The following is a 23335-nucleotide window of genomic DNA, read 5'->3' on the forward strand; positions in this document are numbered from 1 at the left end:
TCTCCTGCTTCTGTTGCAAACTGAAAGCAGGTAAAGACACGTATCTCTTTTGTGGCTCTTCAGTATATGAGACATTTGCTTTTCTGACTGGTGGATTGTTTTTGCACCTTTTAAAATTACTAACAGCTCTGATGTGTGTGCTGCTTTCTTTGGAGTTTTGGGTGTTCTGCGTACACACTCTAACTTGCGAGGAGTCATTTTCTTGTCGTGTGAGTGGAGGATGAAGAGGAGTGGAAGGGACTAGCTGTGATTGGTCTTTAAGATATCAAAATCAGGCCCAAAGGGACAGAAAGGACCTGCTTGCAGGTGCATCTTCCTAGAAAGTGTAGAATTGCTCCGTACACTCTATGATCCATTGCTTTGTCCAGTCCATTCCTCTAAGATTACATTCCTGACATCCTAGAACTCTGAAGTCTTCAAGCAACTTGGTCTAGAAGAGAGACACGCCCATGACTGATGGGACAGGAATTAGACTTGTTCACCTCCTACTCTGCTACTGTGGGACGCAGCTACCTCTCCTGTTAAATCAGTGTTCAAGTGAATATAAAGAAGAGAGCTCAGGTATTAAGCAGCAAATAGCTGGTGAGATGGGGTCATGTCTATACAGACTTGAGACCACTGTGAGTAACAGAATGCCACAGGCTCAACTGCCCATAGTGTGACAATGACACACAATCACATACCTCATTCTCAATGGATGAGTGTTCCCTGTAAGCTGAGCTCTTAGGCAGCAACCCAGGAGTGATTCAAATGCCCCCCTGATGATTCGAGTGCACGCAGTGCCAACAGCCAGTAGCAGGAGTTCCTGCTGGGGGTGCACATCCTGCACATGCCTGGGCACACAGAAAAAAAATTATTCCACACATGGATGGAAAAAATTTGAGGGAACATTGGATGTAATCACCCATACCACTACTGGATGCCTGCAAGAGCATCTGGCTCCAGAAGAACCCAGGCAAGACTGAATTGATGCAAGTCAGAAAAGGGAAACGCTTTGACATCCTCACAGAGATGTCTTTACCTCTGGCACAGCTCCCAGTCATCAGAGTGGTGGGACATCTTGGAGTCATATGTGGTTCCTCACGCATTATAGCAGAGCAGGTAGCATCAGTCTCCCAAACTGCTTTGCTTTCTCCTCCAGCTGGCCAGGAAACTTCACCAGGATGAGGCCCTGGACCAAGGGATCCCTGACTTCTTGGCTGCCAGCCTGTGCTAATGTAACTCACTGTGTCTGAAGTGGATCGATTCACAGGTTCCAGAAATGGCAGGATGCAGCTGCCCATCTCCTCTTCGGCCTAGGCCATCACAAGCACATCTGGCACATGCTCAAGAACCTTCTCCTGGCTCCTGGTCAGTTTCCAGCATCAGTTTCAGGATTTAGTTCTAATTTTCTCAGCAATTAGTGGCTCACGCCCTGCTACACTGAAGATCAGATTTCAGTCTGTGAGCCAGCACAACAGCTGCACTCCCCTGGGAGCTGTGCAGCCCCAAGCCCTGGACACAGCATCTGAGAGCCAGAGACAGTGCCTTCTTTGTTGAGGGGATCTGGCAGTGGAAAAAAAAAACTTTCAGAGGTGACCAGGTAACTCCAGATTCTGACCATCTTTAGCAACCACTGCTAAACCTTCCTCTTTGGAAGAGCTTTACCATCCTAAGAATCATGCTCACAATACTCCCTTTTGCCCAATAAACATCCAAGCAAACACAAATGAGGGTGTTAATAAAATTTTAAAAAATCCCCCACCTATTGCCGAACAGAAAACATCCCCAAAAGGGAGAAACACCAGAAGTTCCATAGAACCTACTAAGGACTTTGTTATTTCTATTGGTTTTACATGGAGGGCACCTGAATACTATGGAGATGGATAGCAGCACTGCTAAAGTAAACTGAGGCCATGTCTTCACTCCAGGGAAGATTGACCCTGCCATGACTGATCTAGTAAAGACCCGCTAAATCAAACTCAGACGGCACCACCATCAGCACCAGTACTCATGCTCCTGCAAGGAGTAAGGGAAGCGGATGGAAGCATCTCCTCCCATTGGCCTCCCACTGTGGGGATGATGAGGAAACTCAAATCAAGATACATCAACTCCAGCTACATAACTAACATCGTTGGAGTTGCGTATTTTGATTTGATCGTTGCCTTTAGTGTAGACCTGGCCTGAGCAACATCGCAGAGTAAAGAATTCTGTAGTAAAGAGCAGCTTTCGATACCTGCCAACTTAGCCAAAAAAATAGCTTTCATATTTTCAACCTTAGCTGATTTACTGTGGAATCAATTTTCAGTTACTTATGCCAATGCTAGATGTTTCAGCAAAGCACTAATCCATCAAAAGCAACCCAAACACCCATGTTAGCTACAACAGGGAAGGCCTCAGTAACATTTTCTTTAGACCCCATCAAGGAGAAAGGCAAGACTCTATTTGCACCCTACTGAGTAATCCAGCAGGTCTATATATCCCCACATACACAAATACAGGCCATTTTTTGGCCTACATCAGAGGTGCCTAATGTAATGAAGTGAGTAAGTGGAACAGCATGAATTCTAGCAAGTGTAACCATCGAAAACAGTCTAGCCATTAAACAGTACATATGTTTAGACATGCTTTACATCTAATGCAGCCAATTTGCAGCTCAGCTCTCTGGATATGCCTGGAGCCATTTGCAGGGCTGTATTAACTACAGACTTCTGTCCCACTGTCATTATTATTTGCTTCACAAAAGCACCTTGAAGCCCCATGATACTGAGTGCTGGGTTGGCACATAATCAGAGACACTCACTTCTCTAAAGACCTTCTCATCGAAAAGCACCAAGCAGACAAAGGGGGTTATTCATTGCTATTTCAGAGGCAGAGAACTGAGGCACAGAGAGATTACACTATTTACCCAAGGTCACAGAAAGAAGTCTACAACAGATCCAAAAATGTAACAGAGGTATTTTGAGCTAGAGTCCAGGGCCTTAAATCTAAGGGCAGCCTTCCTCTCTGTGACAGGAGTGCTTTATATGGCCAAGGTGAATCCACAGACTGGTGTTGCTCTGTATGTTCCAAGTTCTTCTTAAGGCCCTCTGGCCATTCATCATAACCTCTTTTATCATCTTGCTATCCTGGTGAGGTTATTGAAGAATTACCTAAAATGTACTTTCTGCAGAAGTCTTTTCCCCTTCTTAGCAAACAAATTAATGGGGTTGGCTGAGGTTCTCTGAATCTCGTCAGAAAAAAAGGGAAGGTTTGGGTTTAAAATGCCCAATTAATGCTCATTGGAAAACAATATTTTTTGATTATTTGGCATCTCAATTATAAATATGCCACAAGGCCATTAGCACTTCATGGGGAAGAAAGCAAGTTGTCACTGTAGCAATTAATATTGCACTAGACTCACATGCTGGAAATGGAGTAGCAGCAACTGTAGTCTTAAGCAATGTTCCCACTAATCTTTTCCATCCCTGTACAGATTGTTATCATCCATGTGCGGAATAATTTTTATGTGCACTGAGGGATGTGCAAATGTACACCACCAGTAGAAACACATCTGAGCTGTGAGTGCTGTGCTAATCATCTGGGCAGTATCTGAATCTCTTCTCAGAGGCTGCACAAGTGCTCAGCTTACAGGGAGTGCTGGTCTTAAGGATCTGCTCCAAAGCCCATCACCTACCTCTCGAACCTGCATACCAAAGAAAAGTGTTGTATCTGAGTGCCCTGAGAATCTGCATCCTAGGTTTTCTCCTCAGCTGCTCAATTTATGCTTGGAGCTGTGCCCAAAGTCAGGACATATTCCCTAGTTCCCCCATGGTTTTGCACCCCTTGTTCAAGGCACAGCTTTGCAGTTAAGCACGGAAAGAGACCAGTGGAGCTGACAGCATGGGTAGGCAGCCAGGCAAAGGGAAGAGGGTCTTGCTTCATGCCCACAGAAGGGCAGGGCCTCAGGCAGAAGGGGTGGGGCTGAGGCAAGGCAGCCCTCGGTGCTGCCTGGCGCACACCTCACAGTGCTCCAGCCGCATTTTATAGCACCTGGGGCTATGGCAGTAGAAGCTGGGGTGGCCAAGTGCTCCGTGCCATTTTGCATCGCTAGGCCCCAGGACAGTTGCCGCCTGTACTCCCCTGTCAGCAGGCCTGAAAGACACATGCAAAAATGCTCTGGCACCAGGTTCGCATTCCTGACAGACTGACTAGCATGCCAGAAAAGGTACTGAAATCAAAACTTGGAACCTTTCCATTCTGCTGGGACTTCGGTAAAACCCAAAACAGCCACGGAGGGCTAGTGAGCCGTGAGATTGCACGGCTGCCTTAAAGAAAGACAAGGCCAGCATGCTTTTCAAGTTACAGCCCAACATCTTAACAGTCAAGGCCAGATAGGCCACTAGAGGGGACATGACAACAGCTTTCAAGTACCCAAAAGGTTGTTACACAGAGAGAGAAAAATTATTCTCTTAGCCTCTGAGGATAGTACAAGAAGCAATGGGTTTAAACTGTAGCAAGGGAGGTTTAGGTTGGACATTAGGAAAAACTTCCTACCTGTCAGGGTGGTTAATCACTGAAACAAACTTCCTATAGAGGTTGCGGAATCTCCATCAATGTTTAAGAGCAGGTCAGACAGACACCTGTCAGGGATGATAGATGGTGCTTGGTCCAACCATGAGGGCAGGGGACTGGACTCGATGACCTCTCGAGGTCCCTTCCAGTTCTATAATTCTATGAAAGAATTATCACAGGAGACCCCATCTCACTTCCCTGGTTTCCCAAGAAGCAACAAGACAATCATCTATTGCGATATCTTTTGCTGCTCCCTTGATAACCCACAAATTAACCCACGTCACCTGCCATCTAGAAATAAGCATGTGGCTTTGCAATTCAGAATGGGACTGAAGAGTATTTATTCATTGTTCTCTACCCTGAAGAATAAGGAAGAAGCAGTGAATGTTCTGCATTTGAAAATGATACATTTATGGCCCTCTGATAATGCCCAATAAACAAACAACTGCATTGTTGATAGTAAATTGATTGTGACGTGTGAGAAAATAAGAGGGTTTAGGGATTTTTGTGTGATTTTTTTTTCTTTTTTGGTAGCTGCAGCTGCTTTAACAGAATGCCAGCTCTCAAAAACATGAGGTCATCTGCATTGCAAATCCGGCTGGGAAATGAAGGTTTATAAATCACTGGCATAACCTGAAACAAGTTTTCTTCTCTGTATTCTGGACTGAACCATACACAATCAAAAGACAATCATACTGAAGTTCATACAGTTACAAGCTGAACCACTCTAGTCCGGCACTCTCTGGTCCAGCAACATCTGTGCTTCCACATGATTTGAGTTAGGGGGAGGTTCACAGATCATGGGTGTGTCCAGGTTTTCCACAGTCCTATAAAGTTTGTTTGCAGCCACCAGTCCTGGCTCTCCAAGTTCTGTGCTATAATTTAGCTCTAAGCTACACCAAAATGTCTTCTAAGAGCCCAACATGCGGTGGAGGTGTTGGTAATGCTGCTAGACAATATTGACCTCCCGGGGTTCAGCAGATACTCTGATTTGGCACTGGTCAGGTCCCGAGGATGCCGGACTAGAGAGACTCAACCTGTACTTGTTTCCTGAAGAGTTAGTGGAGACAAGGGCAGTATCCATGGCCTGGGTACCAAACCCACATTTTTATCTCAGCAGTGCCTCAGTTAGCATGCACTCCCTCAGGGTATGTCTACACTACAAAGTTAGTTCGAACTAACAGACGTTAGTTCGAACTAACTTTCATAGGCGCTACACTAGCGCTCCGTTAGTTCGAATTTAATTCGAACTAACGGAGTGCTTAGTTCGAACTAGGTAATCCTCATTCCACGAGGATTAAGCCTAGTTCGAATTTACTAGCTCGAATTAAGGGGTGTGTAGCCCCTTAATTCGAACTAGTGGGAGGCTAGCCCTCCCCAGGTTTCCCTGGTGGCCACTCTGGGCACCACCAGGGAAACTCGTCTGCCCCCCTCCCGGCCCCGGAGCCCTTAAAGGGGCACGGGCTGGCTACAGTGCCCATGCCAGGTGCAAGCCTGCCAGCACCCAGCCAGCAGACCCTGCACCTGGCACGGATCGAGCCACACACCCGATGTCCCCCAGCCCTCCCCCTCTTCCTGGGATCAGGCTGGCGGCTCCCGGGAGCTTGCCCGGGACCTCAAGAGGCAGGCACCCGCCTGGGCTAGTGCAGACATCATGGACCTCGTCCACGATCTCCGCACTAGGCACAGGAAAGTGTCCGTCTAGGGCAGGAGAGCTGCCAGCCTGGACACCCAGGAGCAGGTGTGCAAGAGAATCAAGGGAGTCAAGTGAGACCCCCGACCCTGAGCCCTGAGCTTACAATGGCCGTACTGGATCAGACCAAAGGTCCATCTAGCCCAGTAGCCTGTCTGCCGACAGCGGCCAACCCTAGGGACCCTGGAGGGGATGGACCGAAGACAGTGACCAAGCCATTTGTCTCGTGCCATCCCTCTCCAGCCTTTCCACAAACCTTGGGCAGGGACACCACTCCTACCCCCTGGCTAATAGCACTCCATGGACCCAACCTCCATGACTTGATCTCACTTCCCTTTAAACTCTGTTCTAGTTCTAGCCTTCACAGCCTCCTGCAGCAAGGAGTTCCACAGGTTGACTCTTTGCTTTGTGAAGAACAACTTTCTGTTACTAGTCTGAAGCCTGCTACCCATTCCTTTCCTTTGGTGTCCTCTAGTCCTTCTTTATGGGAACTAATGAAGAACTTTTCTGTATGCACCCTCTCCACCCAACTCCTGCTTTTAGAGACCTCTATCCTGTCCCCCCTCTGTCTCCTCTTTTCTAAGCTGAAAAGTCCCAGTCTCTTTAGCCTCTCTTCATATGGAACCTGTTCCCAACCCCTGATCATTTTAGTTGCCCTCCCCTTTCCCACCCTCTCTCTTCCCCTCTCCTACCTCCTTTTCCCAGTCTCCCCCAGTTTTGTTCAATAAAGACAGATTCCATTTTTGAACACAATTGTCCTTTATTTTGTACATCAAGAAGAGGGGCTAGGGAAAGGTAAGTGGAAGGAGGTGAGGGAGGAATGGGGTATGCGCCCCCGATGGGGAGGACTGGGCTGGCTCTGCGGGCTTCTGGGGGTGGAAGCTTTCCTGCAGCCCCCCAATTGCCCCCTCTCCCCAGATGGTAGCTTGCGGCAAGTGCAGCCGGGCTGATGGCCGAGTGCTGTGATGTGCCCAGTGTGGGTACTCCGGGCAATCCAAGCCAGGACTGCTTTGCAAGTGGGGCACCCCTGAGAACTGTCTGTCCGGGGTGGGGGTCGGGTCCCTTTAAGCACAGCCCTCGGCTAGCCTGAGACAGCATCTCCACGCTCTAAGTCCTCATCTGATGCCCTGCCGGCACTGCTTCCGGCCATCCTTAAGCCTGGTTCAGGGTCCACTTAATGTGGACATGCTAGTTCGAATTAGCAAAACACTAATTCGAACTAGTTTTTTAGTCTGGATCTGTTAGTTCGAATTAGCTTAGTTCGAATTAACTAATTCGAACTAAGTTAGTTCGAATTCACGTTGTAGTGTAGACGTACCCTCAGTGATTCAAATCCACACTTGCTTCCTTACAGCAGTCTGCAATTTTGTGATATGCAAAGCACCTGCTGCAGCATAACCTAATGTGTAGACACTGGTTCACCAATGTCTTTCCTTTGGGAGAGGGTAATCATTTCATAACTGCAAACCAAGTCCTTCTTTTCCACTTCCCCAGAGACGCAGAAATTATACCAGATGCATAATGTCTTGCCTTGCTTTAGACTTGCCTGTAGACATTACAAGTGCTCTGTCATTAAAATATGCTTTGAAACCCTGCCCCGACCAGGAATGTTTGATAGAAGCTCCATATGTGAGCTCAGAGATGCATGATTTGTTCCAAATGATGCTGCTTAAATTCACTTTGGAGGGGTTGGCACAGCAAGAGGAAAAACAATCCAAACGGAAAACTTCTCCCTTGGTTGCAGTGGGAGGATGTTGTATAATGAAACACCCACTTGGCTAGTGTGAATGCATGCTAAACTTTTACTAAACACAGGAAGGGGGGTCCTTTAAATCATAGAGCTACTCCACCAGTTTCCAGGAAGAGTTTCTCCTTGCAACATCACAGTACTGCTCTGCCTCCAGAATTAATGAATGAATGAAGTGCAGGTACAGGTTTGAACATTGTTGCAACAACACATGACCTTGTCTGGGTTCTCAGAGACATGCATGTAGTCAATAGGAACACAGCAGTCATAGTCCCTGAGAAAAAAGTTACCTTGGAGTTGCTACATTTACTCATTCTGCAGAGCACATATCCAGCAGGTCACAGAGACCATGTTAAGCATTACAGTGATATGAGAATGGATGGATATACAGGCCTTTTAATGAATGGCTAAATTTTTCTTTAACAATCAGCAGCATAGAAATGTTCAAGTTCTTTTTGCTGCTTTGTTGGCTCTTACTTCAATGCAGAGTTAGCAAATAAAATCCCAGCTTCTCCTTTTTCTTTCTCTTTGTCTTTTAAACTGATACTTTACTGAAAATATCCTCCAAAATAAATGAAGAATGAGGAGAGAGGGAGTTAGAAGAGCAGAAAGGTAAAGGAATGGGATGGGAGAGGAAGGAAAAGAGCAACATCTTGAGTTACCTGAGACTTTTTCAGTTATCAGCATCCCTTTATATTGAAAGACACCAAATCCCAGTAACTTCTCTGCCTTTGCGTGGAAAGTGCCATGCAAATGCAGAGGGCTGAATTCACCAACATTCTGTGCCCAGACAATTCAGCTGGGTAGATGCATACAGGAGTCAGCATTGAAGAAAACCTATTAAGTCTCATTCCAATCCAGCCTGCTGCAGCTGGTGCAAGATTGCTCCTTGCAGGATATTTCTAGTGTTTGTCCAAGTGAAGGTAAACCTATCTTAAGCTAGCACCCTCTCCACACATGATGCTGGTCTGACCCTTTGATAGCATTTCCTTTGAAGCCTTGAGTAACAGAGCAGATTGTAATCGGGGCATACGAACATACTAAACCGAATTCACCAAGCATGCGTCAGAGAGTTCTCATCTTTTCTGCAGAGGTACAGAAGGGCTGTTTCTATCCAGCAGGTCATATTTGAGGCATATGATTAATTTGCAATTCTACTGTGTCGGGGGGCAGCAGGGGAAAAAGAAAAAAAAAGCATCTTGACAGCCTCAAATGAGGCAGAAGGGGTCATTGCTTAACAAGAGCCTTTAAACTATCTTTATATAAGGCAGTGTCTAAAAAGTTAATAGACAAAGAATGATTTATTGATTAAAGCCATCACATGGGGCTTTAGCACACTGACGGCAGGTGAATCCAGAAAAAGGCTTCTGTGCGGTTCAATTAAACTTCCGCCAGCCGTACAAGGCAATTACAGAAAATTCAGAAAACTGGAAATACTACAGAGAGGTGGGAGGCTGCTGTCCCTTGGCCTGCCTGGCCTGAAATAGAGCCATTTGCTGAAGACAAAGGAGGGCAGTAGCCCAGAGAAGAACCTGTCATGATCTTTTATGTCAGATATTGGGCCAAATGGCCTATTCACCTTTCAGCCAGGAAAGAAAGCTCACGAAGGTCCCTCAAGCACTAGTGTGGCTAGACTGAGTGTAATGGACTGGAATAGCAAGTCACAGCTGCGTCCCACCAAGCACGCCCCCTTCTATCCCATGACCCCCGGCTGTCAGATTTGCAGATGGACTGGCACATACCTCAGGAGAGGTAATAAGCAAAGCCCAAGAGTTTCTGATTTCATTTGGGGTTTAAATCCATCGGCCATTTCTGAATCTAGTCACCGGAGTTTTTAGATAAATATATAAATCTACCCAGGTTTACTTCAGGTTCCCTTGTCAACCCTTAGGGAATCCATCAATAAACATAAACTCAGGGTTGAGTTTCTAAGGTAGGCCCAGCAGCAATCCTAACTTGGGGTTTCAGTCACTCTGAAGAACTCAAAATCCTAGATTTTCCGTCATTTGTTAGGGTAAAAAGGCCTGATTCTCTTCTGCCCTACCAGGGGGTAAATTAGGGGTAACTCCACAGACACCAGTAGCATGACACCCATGTACAAAAGATGGTAAATCAGGTCCCTCTGTTGTATGTGATTTGCTACACAGATTCAGTTCCTGGTCATCCTGTCCAGCATCCTACCTCCAGCTCTGGCCAACACCTGTACTTCAGACAATCATAGGAACAGCAAATGCAAACCATAATGCAGCTGGCCGATAGCATAATGCTGCATATCGTAGGGAAACTCCTTCCTGATCTTTGCGAATGATCATCTCATGCATAAGCCATGACATAGCACTGCCATTCTCTTTAGCTGTGGACCTAATAGGAACCAGTCCTTCTGAAAACTGCAGTTACAGTGTCTGACTATATATTCATTGAGACCAAGAGGCAGCTATTCTAAATGTTTGGTAAGGCTCCTCTTCCAGGCCTGAGGCTGGCTGTTATCAAGACCCTCTCTTTGAATATCCAGCCATACTTTTCCTGTGGTGGTACTAGTAGGATTGTGTGGGGTGAAATGCACCAAGAGACCAGAGGTTGCTATTGTTGGTTATTAGACTTTACTCTCCCGCTTGACCTTTATCTGCATGCTCAGTGAAATTACACAGGCTCTTGGCAGCGCTGGCTTTGTCTAAAGGAGAGGGCCCTCTTTTTGTCTTCTTTCCCTCTAGTTATGGCGACATGGTGCCCAAGACGATTGCTGGGAAGATATTTGGCTCCATTTGCTCGCTGAGCGGGGTGCTGGTCATTGCTCTGCCTGTCCCAGTTATAGTTTCCAACTTCAGCCGAATTTATCATCAAAATCAGAGAGCTGACAAGCGAAGAGCACAAAAGGTAAGTCTCAGTTATACCCAACAGCACCTTCCACTGACAGACTGCACAGTTTACAGCAGGAGTGGGCAATAAAATGATGGCGGTTTGCCCAGGTTAGCCCCTGGCAGGCCAATGCCGCTCTATTTATCTGCACCTCTTCAGGAATGGAAGATTGCAGCTCCCATTGGCTGCGGATCACCATTCCCAGCCAATGGGAGCTGCAGGAAGTGGCACAGACTGAGATACCACTTCCTGCAGCTCCCATTGGCCAGGAACAGTGATCCACAGCCAATGGGAGTGCAATTACCCAGACCTGCAGAGGTAAATATAGCGGTGGCAGTGAACTGGAGCCAGCTGGTGGCCCAATATTTGCCCATCAATGGTTTATAGCCATACTGCGTTCATGGTAAAACTGCTTTTCTGTTAGTATCACTAGTGACGCAGATGCAACATGATATAGGAGTGCCTAGCATTAAGGGAAGAATAAAAGACACACAAAAAACACAGGACTAGATCACCTAGATCATTCTCCCCCGGGGAAGGATTGTTCCCTATGACATTGTAACAAATCCATGGTCTTTAACTGTTGTTCCTGTGTCTCTGGCATGGCCATTAGGAACTTTATGGGGAAAAAAGGGAGAGAAATCACAGCTTTCTGCTCCACAAAGCCCAACTTTGCTGCCCTTTGTTACACACCAGAGTGGTTCCACTATGACAAAAAAAAACCCATTCTTCTTGTTTATCTTTATCAGGGGTTGTTCACCCTTTTGGCCACGTGGTCCCTTTGCAGTCTTACCATGTCTACGTTTTTAAAAACATAAACAATACTAAAACACTAAAAAGCTATGGTGAGTAATATAGAATGGAATATAGAATGACAGGCTGCCCATAACAAGCAGCTGCTGGAAATTTCTGAGGTTTACTAGTGATACAGTGATACATTCAGTACGAAAATGACAAACACTTATTGCATTCTGCAATAAGACCTGCCAACTTCTACCAGAGCCAGGGCTGCAGAATCAGCTTCTTATAGCTCCTAGAGATTAAAGCTCAGTCTACACTTAAAATTTAGGTCGAACTAAATTCACACCTGAGAGGTGGGCCCAGGGCTCTAGGTGCAGATACAGTCTATTGGTTTCTTCTGCGACATGCTGTCTGCCAGGAACCCATGATTTGGGGACTCAGTGGAGGGCAGGAGAAGAAAGCTTTGTTACTCTGCCCCAGGAAAGTATCTGGGGCATGTATCCATCTTGCATCTCAGAGGGTGGAGAGAGGACCAGCAAACTCACAAATGTCGGCATTCTGGACCTATGGGATAGCAATATGTAGCTGCTATGCAGAAATTAAATGCATCTGCCATATGTTAACTGTGGGCATTGCGTCTATATTTAAAATGGATTTGACAGTGTATATATATGATTTAAAATCTTACACAAATTCTCTATTTACCTGCTATTTGAATAACACAAGGGGGACATCTACATATTATATAGATGAAAAACATAATATGCTCTAGGTTTTTTGCCGCCCAAGCAAAAAAAATGTTGGCTGCCCCCCCACTCCCTTTTTGTTGGCAGTGACCCTGACCCAGACCCAGAGCAGGGGCAGCTCTGGCCATGGCTTAGGCCCCCAGTGCGGAGGAAGGGGGTGTTCTGCTCAGCGCGCTTGGCCCTAGCTGCAGGATCTGGCCCAGCACAGCCCGCCACGGGGATAAGAGCTCGGCCTGAGACCAGGACCGGCTCTGAATGGAGCCCAGATGCCTGGGTTCTGTCCCTGGCCCTGCCGTCGGCTGGCCTGGAGCAAGTCGCTTCCCTGCTGCCTCAGTTTCCCCTTTGGAAGCCGGGGAGATGCTGCTGCCCTGCACGGCCAAGCACGGTGACCGGTTGGGGAGAAGCAGAGGGGCTGGGGCTCCCTGGCCACCTCCTCTAAGTGAACGCCCATGCACCATGACCCCCTGCAGGGCTTTGTGCCCCTCCCCCTCCTATTTGCCCCACAGGGCCCTGCCAGGTCTGTGATGTGGCTCTGGCTGGTCAATCAGAACGTGCAGTGAGGCACACGCAACTCCTGGCCCCACAGGAAAGAGACTCAGGCAGTGCCGCCCGTGGAGCTGCAGGGCTATAGGGCACCTGCCTGGGCACTGGGACCTCCCCGCATGGGGGGGGCGCGTGGAAAGGGCAGGTGCTGGCAGGTGACTTTGGATGGGGGGCAGAACAGGGGAGGCACAGTACACACAAGTATGGCTGGAATGCCACCCCTGGAAATGTGCCACCCCAAGCACATGCTTGCCTTGCTGGTGCCTAGAGCCAGCCCTGATAATGTAAGCATGAAATATATATAAATATGCATACACACATCCATGCCCATCTGATAACCATCATGTGGTTGGTAGGAGTCTCTAGAGTAATTCATGTGGGACCCAGTCTTGCAGTGTGATCTAACTTTGGAACGGGTCCCATATGAAGAGAGGTTAAAGCGACTGGGACTTTTCAGTTTAGAAAAGAGGAGACTGAGGGGGGATATGATAGAGGTCTATAAAATCATGAGTGGTGGGGAGAGGGCGAATAAAGAAAAGTTATTTTTTAGTTCCCATAATAGAAGAACTAGAGGACACCAAATGAAGTTAATGGATAGCAGGTTTAAAACTAATAAAAGAAAGTTCTTCTTCACACAGTGTGTAGTCAACCTGTGGAACTCCTTGCCAGAGGAGGCTATGAAGGCTAGGACTATAACAGAGTTTAAAGAGAAGCTAGATAATTTCATGGAGGTTAGGTCCATAAAAGGCTATTAGCCAGGGGATAGAAATGGTGTCCCTGGCCTCTGTTTGGCAGAGGCTGGAGAAGGATGGCAGGACACAAATCGCTTGATCATTATCTTCGGTCCACCCTCTCTTGTGCACCTGGTACTGGCCACTGTCGGCAGACAGGCTACTGGGCTAGATGGACCTTTGGTCTGACTCAGTACGGCCGTTCTTATGTTCTTATGTAACTTCTGTGGGACTGCATGTGGCTATAAGGACTCACAGAAGCAGATCTCTTTGGGTTTAAATTTTAATGCTAAGTAGTTTATACAGCGGAGCCTCACTGTATTTCTATACATTTTCCATGTTGTAAGCTGTGTGGGTCCCAGGATATTTGAAAGACAAGGTGAATGAGATAATATCTTTTATTGAACCATCTTCTGTTGGTGAAAGAGACAAACTTTCAAGCTTACGTAGACCTGAAGAACAGCTCAGTGAAAACTCAAAAGCTCATCTCTTTCACTAAAAGTTGGTCAATAAAACTTATTACCTCCCCCCACTCTCTGTATATCTATACTGCTGCTTTATAAATGCCACAATGGATACATGGGTAGATTAGCTCAGATCTGAAACACTTTGGAGTGCAGCAGTTTGGTGAATATTTACATGTATTCCCATCCTCCAAGCACATCCATGGTTTGGTGATGTAGGCTCTGATCCAGCATCTCTGAAATCAGGGTACCACTGAGAATCTGATCTGGATTTTGATCAGTGGCAGCAGTATCAGGTCCAGACTTGAGAAGGCTTGGGGTAAACTGAGCTTTGGTTTTATGTTGTGGTGCAACCTGGAAGATAGCATCAAGTATCTACAGACTGGAAATAGAGCTATTCAGAATTCCACTGCAGCCACCAAGTTGGACACAAGGTTATAGCTCAAGACAGTAAAAGCCTAACCCCATGGTGTCCAACACACTAACCACTAGTGGCTATTTGGCTGGTCGAGTGTGGCTAGTTCACTATGGCAGTAGCAGTTATAGCCACCATGGGGCTAGCCTTTGCTGGTTCATCTTTGCAACTTCTAAATTGCTATGTATGGCATTTATTATAGGGAGAGTTATTATGGCATTTATGATACAGAAGGTTGAAGCAAATAAGATATATATAGGTTGTATAAATTCTCATTTACCACGCCACTCTACTACCTTGTGCTTCCACTCCTGTTACCACGTGGAGAAGCAAGTGTCTGCCCATTCGCGAACTCATCACCTATCTACCTGCCGCTTGTCAATCAATTAAGTTGACTATGGGCCAATCTTGATATTCATACAAGGTCCTTGGAGAGGAATGAGGCCATTAATCTGAAAGTGGATGTCATCTTTGTTCTCTGTGGCTGAGATCACTTCACTGTTCCAGTGCTGCTTCCTTATATCCCCCCTGCTAAAATCTCTGTTACACTTAATCATATGTACAATCAGGCTGCTGTCCCTAAGAACTAATGAAAAGACCCGAGTGCTGTAGGTAGCAGAGGCGTATGAGCCCCTTGGGATGAATGAATGTTGTTATGGATACAGAACCAGGCGCACACAAAACAAGTGGGATAATTTTACTATCAAACCACCTGTGGTGAATTCTCAAATGAAATACAAATAGCTCAGCAAAGAGGCACCTGGACAAGCTTCAAACCCCAGAGGTTGCCACACAGTGCCCAGGTGGGCTGTAATATAGCAGAGGGGATGCAATCGTGTCTCTGTACTGGAGCTGAGCATCACAGGAACAGTTTGGGAAGCAATCTAACCGAGGTGGGAGAAGAGCCCAGGACATCTGTCTCCCTGATGCACACACTGCATTCCAGCAGGCATAATGGTTAGGGCACGGGTTCTCAAACCCTTTCCATGTGTGGACCTCATTTTACCATAGAAACTCGGCCTGCATCTTCATTTGCTTTCGCTGGTGTATATCAGGAATATCTCTCCTGAAATCAGTGGAGTAATGCTGGTGTAGAACTGGCAGGAGCGAGTGAATAATCACACCTTTTGTCCCCTGGGCACTTCTTCAGCCATTTGTAATCGCGTATCTTTACTCGTCACAATGAGTGTCAAGTGCTACCATTCTGAGAAGAAGTGTTTTATACCCCACTTTGACCTTACTTCACACTAGGAGCCAGGCAGGGGTCACCTACACCTGGTAGGATGTGAGGATAGTGCAACTAAGGCAGAATATTTACATTCAGAAGTTTCACAGGGGTAGCCAAGTTAGTCTGTAACAGGAAAAACTTAAAAAACAACCAGTGGTCTGGTAGCACTTTATAGACTAACAAAACATATTGATGGTATCATGAGCTTTCGTGGGCACAGCCCACTTCTTCAGATGACCGGAGTATTGGATGTCCAAATCCAGGAATAAATAAGGGAAAGGGGGGAGGGAGGGGAAAAAAATGAAGAGGAGTGGAGAAAAAGAGAAAATGAGTAGATCAGCAAGGTCAGTGTGTTGTACATCGGTGTGTTGGAAATATTCCTTTAGGCAGAGGTGGCAAAAATAGGCTTCCAGATCTCCACAGAACTGAATGATATTTGTAGGGGTGGTGGGGAAGAAGGAGAGTCCTCAAGATGGGACAGATTCCATTTACAGATTTACATTCAGTCAGGGCCGCCAATGAGGGGACAAATAGGGTTGCCAGGTATCGGGTTTTGGACCGGACAGTCCAGTAGTTGAGCTTTCTGTTTGGGAAACAAATTGAGACAATAGAAATGAGACAATAGAAATGTCCGGTATTTTCTAAATCAGATGTCATGTAGATTGTGAGGTCATGTCAAGTGTGTCTGGTATTTTTGTTGAAACCATCTGGTAACTCTAGGGATAAAGCAAGCGGTTGCTCTGGGGCCTAGTGATTTAAAAGGACCCAGGGCTCTGAGCCACAACTTCTACTATCATGGCAACAGCAGTGGCTGGAGCCCTGGGCCTTTTAATCGCGGCCAGAGGCCTGGGCGTGGCAGAGGGCTGGTTGGGGGAGGATAGCCCCCTAGCCCTGCCCCTTCTCCCTGAGACTCTACCCTTTCTGAGGCTCTGCCCCCAGGGTGTAGCGTTGTAGGGTCAACAGAGGTTTTTCCATCACTGTAGTAAACCCGCCTTTCTGAGAGACGGTCGCTGAGTCAATGGAAGAATTCTGCTGCTGCTGTAGCTGTGCTTCCAATGGGGTTTGGTCAGCCTAGTGACATCACATGGGCTTTGCCCTTTTTCATGCCCCAGAACAGCCTAACGAGGTTGACCCAGGCCTCAGACTCAAGTAACTGACTCGGCAGAGGTCCGGCTGAATCTTGTGGTGCAGTGGGAATGTTAAATTGTGCTCTCGGCAGCGAATGGGAAAATAAAAAGGGTCTGACTGGCATTTTTTAATGCTCCAGAGACAACATTTCAGTAATCAACTTTAGTTTAACTAGCTTTCGTGGCACCTAGGCAGCTCCTTGTCTTTTACAGGAGAGAATGAAGCAACGCTATTAAGCACTGAAGTGTCTGTTGATAAGTCCAAGTGACAGCCATTGCACCAAGAGCTGTAATGAGTTGAATTTCCCCAGCAATAATGAACAAAGCGCAATATATTATTAATCACAAGTTTTATAAACACATAAAGGAAACATAAATGGAAATGAATAAAATCCAGACTGAGCTGTTGGAGAAATTTTAAAAACATGCCTAGGCGCCAGTATCTCACTTGCCATCGGAAATAATTGCAGAAAATAATTTGATTTTGAATAGAGTTTGTGATGCACAAAGAAGCCCAAAGCAATTAAGAAAGCATCGATGCCAGTAAGAATGGGATGAAGGACTACGTCTGGGCTTTTCAAAGCCTCCTAAAGGATTTGGGTGCCCAACTCCCATGGGATTCGAGAATTAGATGCCTAAATCCCTTACATTTATGTGAAAATTGCTGACGAAATTCCTATCCTGCGCTCTGGATGAGCACTGAAGCATACTGTGGGGTCGTAGATGGAAAACTCCCGTTGTGAGGTTCTCCTACACTACCGGGGACAGACTTACACTGTCCATCTACCCTATCTCACAAGCAAAGAAGTGTGTATTGTGAGCATGCAATCCTGCCTTCTGGATTCTTCTCCATGCTGGTAGGATTTCTGTCTCTAGCACTGTCATTCCCCCACTTTTTTCCAGAGCTAATATCCCCTTATAAAATGCTCCACAAAATTCCCTCTGTTGAACGATTCCACCCCAATAGTCCTCTCCTTCAGAATCCCAAGTCAGAAGGGTGCATTTCAATGGGTAATGAACAGGACCATATAAAAAGCACTACTATATCAGACCATATAAAAAGCACTACTACAGAATATCTTGCGTCTCCACTGCTATGTGCAAATGGAAAATTTAAACTTTGGTTCACTGGAGGACAGATCCCCTGTCCATCTCGTCTGCCTGTGGAGACTTCAGCTTCAGACACAACATAAAGGAAAACAAAAAAAGATATCCAACTAATTTCTCAGCACTGTGAATTTACAGGTCATTGGAATACCTTTTAAGCAAATAAAAATGCAATCCAGCTCATCCCTAAATAGCAACATCTATTACAGATTCGAATTTCCAATTTGAAAAAGAAAACATCCCCCATTGCCTTCATTTACAATATCACTTGTGACTAAAAACATCTTTCAAGAGAAATATGCCTTTGCAAATGTTGTTTTGGACAAGTACTGCACAATACTATGTTATTATAGCAGCCTCCCTGGGCTCACTTATTTTTACTGAAACTAACACAACAGGCCTTAACTGAGACAAGGGCCATTGTGCTAGGCACTGTACATTCCATGAGAGACAGCTACAACCCTAAAGAACTTACTATGAAAACAAATGACTCACCCTTGGTCACCCAAGACAACCCTAGCAGGAGTTAAATGCAGATCTCCTAGGTTCTAGGTCCATGCCGTAACCATAACCCATGTTGTCATGGTAATTTTTCCATGCCCTCAGTATTCATGTTGAAGATTTCTGCATAGATTCTTTTTTTTTAAATGTTTCCTCCCTTTTTTTGTTCTCTGGTGCTCTGTTCTGTAAAGAGGCTGCTAACCTTCATGCTCACATGATTGATTGATGCTCTTATAGGTTTGCTGTATTGACACACACGCTGTATAATTTTTCCCCCATAGATCTGCATTTCTAATTCCCCTTGGCATTGGATGAAATGCTGGGTTTGTAAAGTTCTCAAGTCACAAGCATGAGTAATTCTCACATGCTGATTACTGTAGGAATAATAAACAGAAGGCACCCATAAATCCAGCAGTACGCTAATGCGTCTCACTGAGGATGTGTATTGGGCATCAGGCCCACCCACAGGGGCAAAGGCAAAGAGGGCACTTGTCCCAGGGCCCAGTGATTCAATGGGACCCAGGGCTCCTGCTGCTGCTGCTGTTATCTGATGAGCCTTGCAAGGAGGGGCAGAATAAAGCTCCATGCACACTAGCTAGCCCTGTGCATGCACATAAGAGCTGTCATATTTGTTTGCATGAAACACCATAAATGCATCTCCTAGATTCCTGCTGTGCTAAGTAAGCACTGGGTTCTCTCTCGTTCCTCCATCTGTCACCAGCATAGTAAATATTTTGAGTGTGTCAGTTATTATAGATTCTTTAAAAGAACTTCAATCTATTGCAGGAAGCACAAGTGTTATGGTACATAAATACATTTTAGAACCTGGATCCTGAGGTGTTTCCCTCCTGGTTTAATGAACTCTTTAAAAAGGGGTAGGCACGACTGAAATGCTACTGCAGTCTGGCTAGTCTCAGGTCAGTGGTAGGAGCTGAAGCATTTTAGAGCAGCCCTGAGGCTGTTCTAAACTATAGCAAGGTTGGGACAATTGTAAAGCTTGCCTGAGAATTAGGACACACCCCGCTCTGCCGCATCCAGTGAAGATAAGCCACAGCAAAACATCTGACTCATTAAACAGAAAATCTCTGTCAGCAGCCAGATATTCCTCCCCCTCCCCGCCCTTTTCCCAAATTAATATTCAGAGCATGGAGTTAAATTCTCTTCCAAATTTCCCAAGCCTTTGCAGTATGGCTGAAAAGAATTTCAATTTGCAGGCTCCTAAAACCAGAGATAAATGCAGCTGAATGCGTGACTTAGACTTGGGTCATCTAATGAGCAGTAATAAAGGCAGAAATAATGTGAGCATGTCAGATCAGGCTGAATGTGACATTCAAATAGATGTACAGTTAGGAGGGTAAAAGTGAGATTAAACTTGAGTTCTCCGGCTTAATCTGAGTTTTAGGTGAAGCTGCATTATTTCAGAAAGTTGAGAAATGGGGAGGCATTCAACAGCTTCTATGCACCCTTCCTTTTATCATATGCTAATTCCCAGCTGTTGTTGCTGCGCCGAAGGTATTGGCCTAACAGAGGGAAGCGTTCAAATGGCAAGAGCAAATATTTGCAGACGCTTATTAAAATCCACACACGTGTCCTTGAAAAAACAAACCGAGACAAAATTTTCCCTTAACGAGGAGACAAAAAAAATACCCATCATCAGTTTAAACACCTCAGAGAGAAACTGCTCTTCCCCCAAACTCTATTACAAGCGAATTAATTACCAGGAGATCTGGCAATCTTAATGCATTGTGCAGTGTCGTCAAATTCTCTCCTTTGGCATGAAGCAAAGACTGGGTCAGCCTCAGTGGGAGATGAATTGATCATTTCTGACAAGGTTCATTTGGTAAATTCGAGGGGGTGGCAGGGAATGTTTATTTCTGAGTGATGTTTTCAGCACAGAAGTTCTTCCTGACATTGACAGAACGCTGCTCTTGAGTGAATGTCACACACGCCTTTGAGTCTGAGAACTGGAATATGTAAAAGATTTGACACAAGAGTGGCTCTCCTGCTCAGATCAGGATTAGCATCTCTCTCATTTAGGAGTTCAGCCTGCAGTCATGCTAGCATAGGCGCGGTGCTAAGAATAGGGCAGGTACACATATCTGATGCGGTCTCTCCCAGGCAGAAGATTGAGGATTCCAATGTTTTAAAGCACCCTCCAGGGCAAATCACTTGTAAGTCCTCTGAAGGCCAGTTAGTGTGAGTAGAAGCAACACCAAAGAATCACCCAATGGGATTTGTACGCAGTAGGCTTAAGACCAATAAAAGGAAATACAAACATTTTACCCTGCCTGGTCACTCAGTCATGGATTTAAAAGTAACCATAATTGCAACATGATATTGGCAATTAATTGACCTTTCACTATCGGTGGTAAATAGGCCAATGGTGGGAAGATAGGAATTACTATAGAGAACTTTTTTCTGGGTGTCTGGCTGGTGAGTTTTGCCCACATGCTCAGGGTTCAGCTGATTGCCATATTTGGGATCAGGAAGGAATTTTCTCCAGGGTAGATTGGCAGAGGCCCTGGAGGTTTTTTGCCTTCCTCTGTAGCATGGGGCACGGGTCACTTGCGGGAAGATTCTCTGCATCTTGGGGTCTTTAAACCATCGTTTGAGGACTTCAGTATCTAAGATATAGGTGAGTAGTAGGTGGGTGAGATTCTGTCACCTGCATTGTGCAGGGGGTCAGAATACATGATCATAGTGGTCCCTTCTGACCTTAAAGTCTATGAGTCTACGAGTCTATTCTATAAAGGCGATAACAGTGTCTTCTATAATAGCGTGACACTGTTGCAAAAAAAGCAAACATGATTCTGGAATGCATTAACAGGAATGTTGTGAACAAGATATGAGAAGTCATTTTTCTGCTCCACTCTGTGCTGATTAGGCCTCAGTTGGAGTACTGTGTTCAGCGCTGGGCACCACATCTCAAATTGGAGAGGGTCCAGAGAAGAGCAAGAAAAATGATTAAAGGTCTAGAAAACATGAGCTATGAAAGAAGACTGAAAGAGTTGGGCTTGTTTAGTTAGGAAAAGAGAAGACTGAGAGGGGACATGATAGGGGTTTTCAAGTACCTAAAAGGGTGTTACAAGGAGGAGGGAGAAAAATTGTTCTCCTGGGCCTCTGAGGACAGGACAAGAAGCAATGGGCTTAAACTGAAGCAAGGGAAGTTTAGGTTGGACATTAGGAAAAACTTCCTACCTGTCAGGGTGGTTAAACACTGGAATAAATTGCCTAGGTAGGTTGTGGAATCTCCATCCCTGAAGATATTTAAGAGCAAGTTAGATAGACACCTGTGAGGGATGATCAGATGGTGCTTGGTCCTGCCCTGAGGGCAGGGGACTGGACTCGATAACCTCTTGAGGTCCCTTCCAGTTCTAGGATTCTATGAATTTCACTAGCCAATTACAGAGAGTCTGCAGAACTGGAATTTACCTTCAAATCTGACACCGTTTCCCTGGGCCTAAACAAAGATGTTAACTGGTTGATGCATTATAAAGCCAATTTCTCCTGCCATAAACATCTGCATTTCCACAAAGCTATGCATGGGACACATCCGGACCACTAAATTAGCCACATTAGCCCATGTCCTACAATGTACAGGCACTTCTACTGTTACATATCTCCATGAAAGCTCATGGTTCTATATAGTTTGGTTTGTCTAAGGTGCCACAGGACCACTTATTGTTTTTTAAGTTACACACAAACACAACTGGCTCTCTGAGATTTCTTCACACCACGAAGTCAACCCATAGCACTTGTTTCCAGGGGTGCTGTGAAGGCCAAAACTACAACTGGGTTCAAAAAAGAGCTAGGTAAGTTCATGGAGAATAGGTCCAACAATGGCTATTAGCCAAGATGGGCAAGGATACCATCCCATGAGCTGAATGCTCCCTAGGTTCTATTTGCCAGAAGCTGGCAGTAGAAGACAGGAGATGAGTCCATCACTAATTGCCTTGTTCTGTTCATTCCCTCTGAAGCATCTGACACTAGCCACTGTCAGAAGATAAGACACTGGGCTGGAAGCTCTGACCTGGTATGGCCATTCTTATGTGCTTATATTTTTTATATGAGCTCCTGAAAAATCCTGAAACCCCAAACAGTTCCCCTTTGGCGAGAGGAAGAGAGAAAGAACAAACTCGATGTGGCAGGTGTTAGTCACATAATGCAACAGATAGTCCAGTCCAGTGATGTGTAAGAACCTGAGGAGAACAGAGAAGATTTTTTGCGGGTGGGTTCAAGTCCGTTAAGCTTCCCAAAGTTTGGATGTCTTTGCAAAGCACACATGAATGATCTAGACATGCTGAACCTATAAGGCTAATTGAGAATCTGGAGAGAACGATTTTTCTTGACAGATTTCTGCCTGCCTTGGTGACAGGGAGATTTCGCCTGATGGCTTTGAGGGGAAATGCAGCGGAGACCTCATTAGCAGCAAAGCTTCTGTCTTCACATAAATGCCACAAGTGGTAAGAACAAATAGGAAGGAAGGCAACAAAACTCCACCAACAATATTAGATGAGTCGACTGAGCTGCTTCTCACCAAAATGTTTTTCAAAGTGTTGCGGGAGGCCTGGCTGCTTCTTAATCTCTTGGGGACATGGACACTTGTCCTTTGTGTCACTTAAATTGTCCTGCTTTAAAAATAACCAGCCTGGATGCCTCATTGAGCCGGAAAAATGCTATCAAGCAGAGCAAACGAAGTTAGTTGGTTCTCCTGGTCTTTTTTTATTTACTGGGAGCAGGCTTCCAAAATAACAATGGTAGTAGATCCTCTTTCGTGTGGCAAAGCTGATGGAGGAGGCTGGGCTAAGCTGTTTGTACCAAGCCTGATGCTGCCTGCATACTCAGCGAACCTAAGACAGTCCATTGTTCATTAATTGGATAGGCACTGTGTTGAGGAAATAGA

General features: G+C 45.7%; 1 protein-coding gene and 1 long non-coding RNA gene across 2 annotated transcripts in view; one reads left to right on the top strand and one right to left on the bottom strand.

Annotated features, from left to right (window-relative positions):
* The window catches only part of KCND3 (potassium voltage-gated channel subfamily D member 3), a 250682-nt gene that overhangs the window by 182005 nt on the left and 45342 nt on the right, over window positions 1-23335 (top strand). The window contains exon 3 of the mRNA XM_075910074.2: window positions 10685-10847. Within this exon, the coding sequence (XP_075766189.1) occupies window positions 10685-10847 (163 nt within the window). The remainder of the gene's footprint in view (window positions 1-10684; window positions 10848-23335) is intronic.
* Window positions 1-23335, bottom strand: part of LOC112545088 (uncharacterized) — a 99023-nt gene that overhangs the window by 52726 nt on the left and 22962 nt on the right. The gene's annotated exons all lie outside the window — the stretch shown is intronic.

Source organism: Pelodiscus sinensis, chromosome 27 (genome assembly GCF_052426305.1).
Source record: "Pelodiscus sinensis isolate ZL-2025 chromosome 27, ASM5242630v1, whole genome shotgun sequence".
Taxonomy (NCBI): Eukaryota; Metazoa; Chordata; order Testudines; family Trionychidae; genus Pelodiscus; species Pelodiscus sinensis.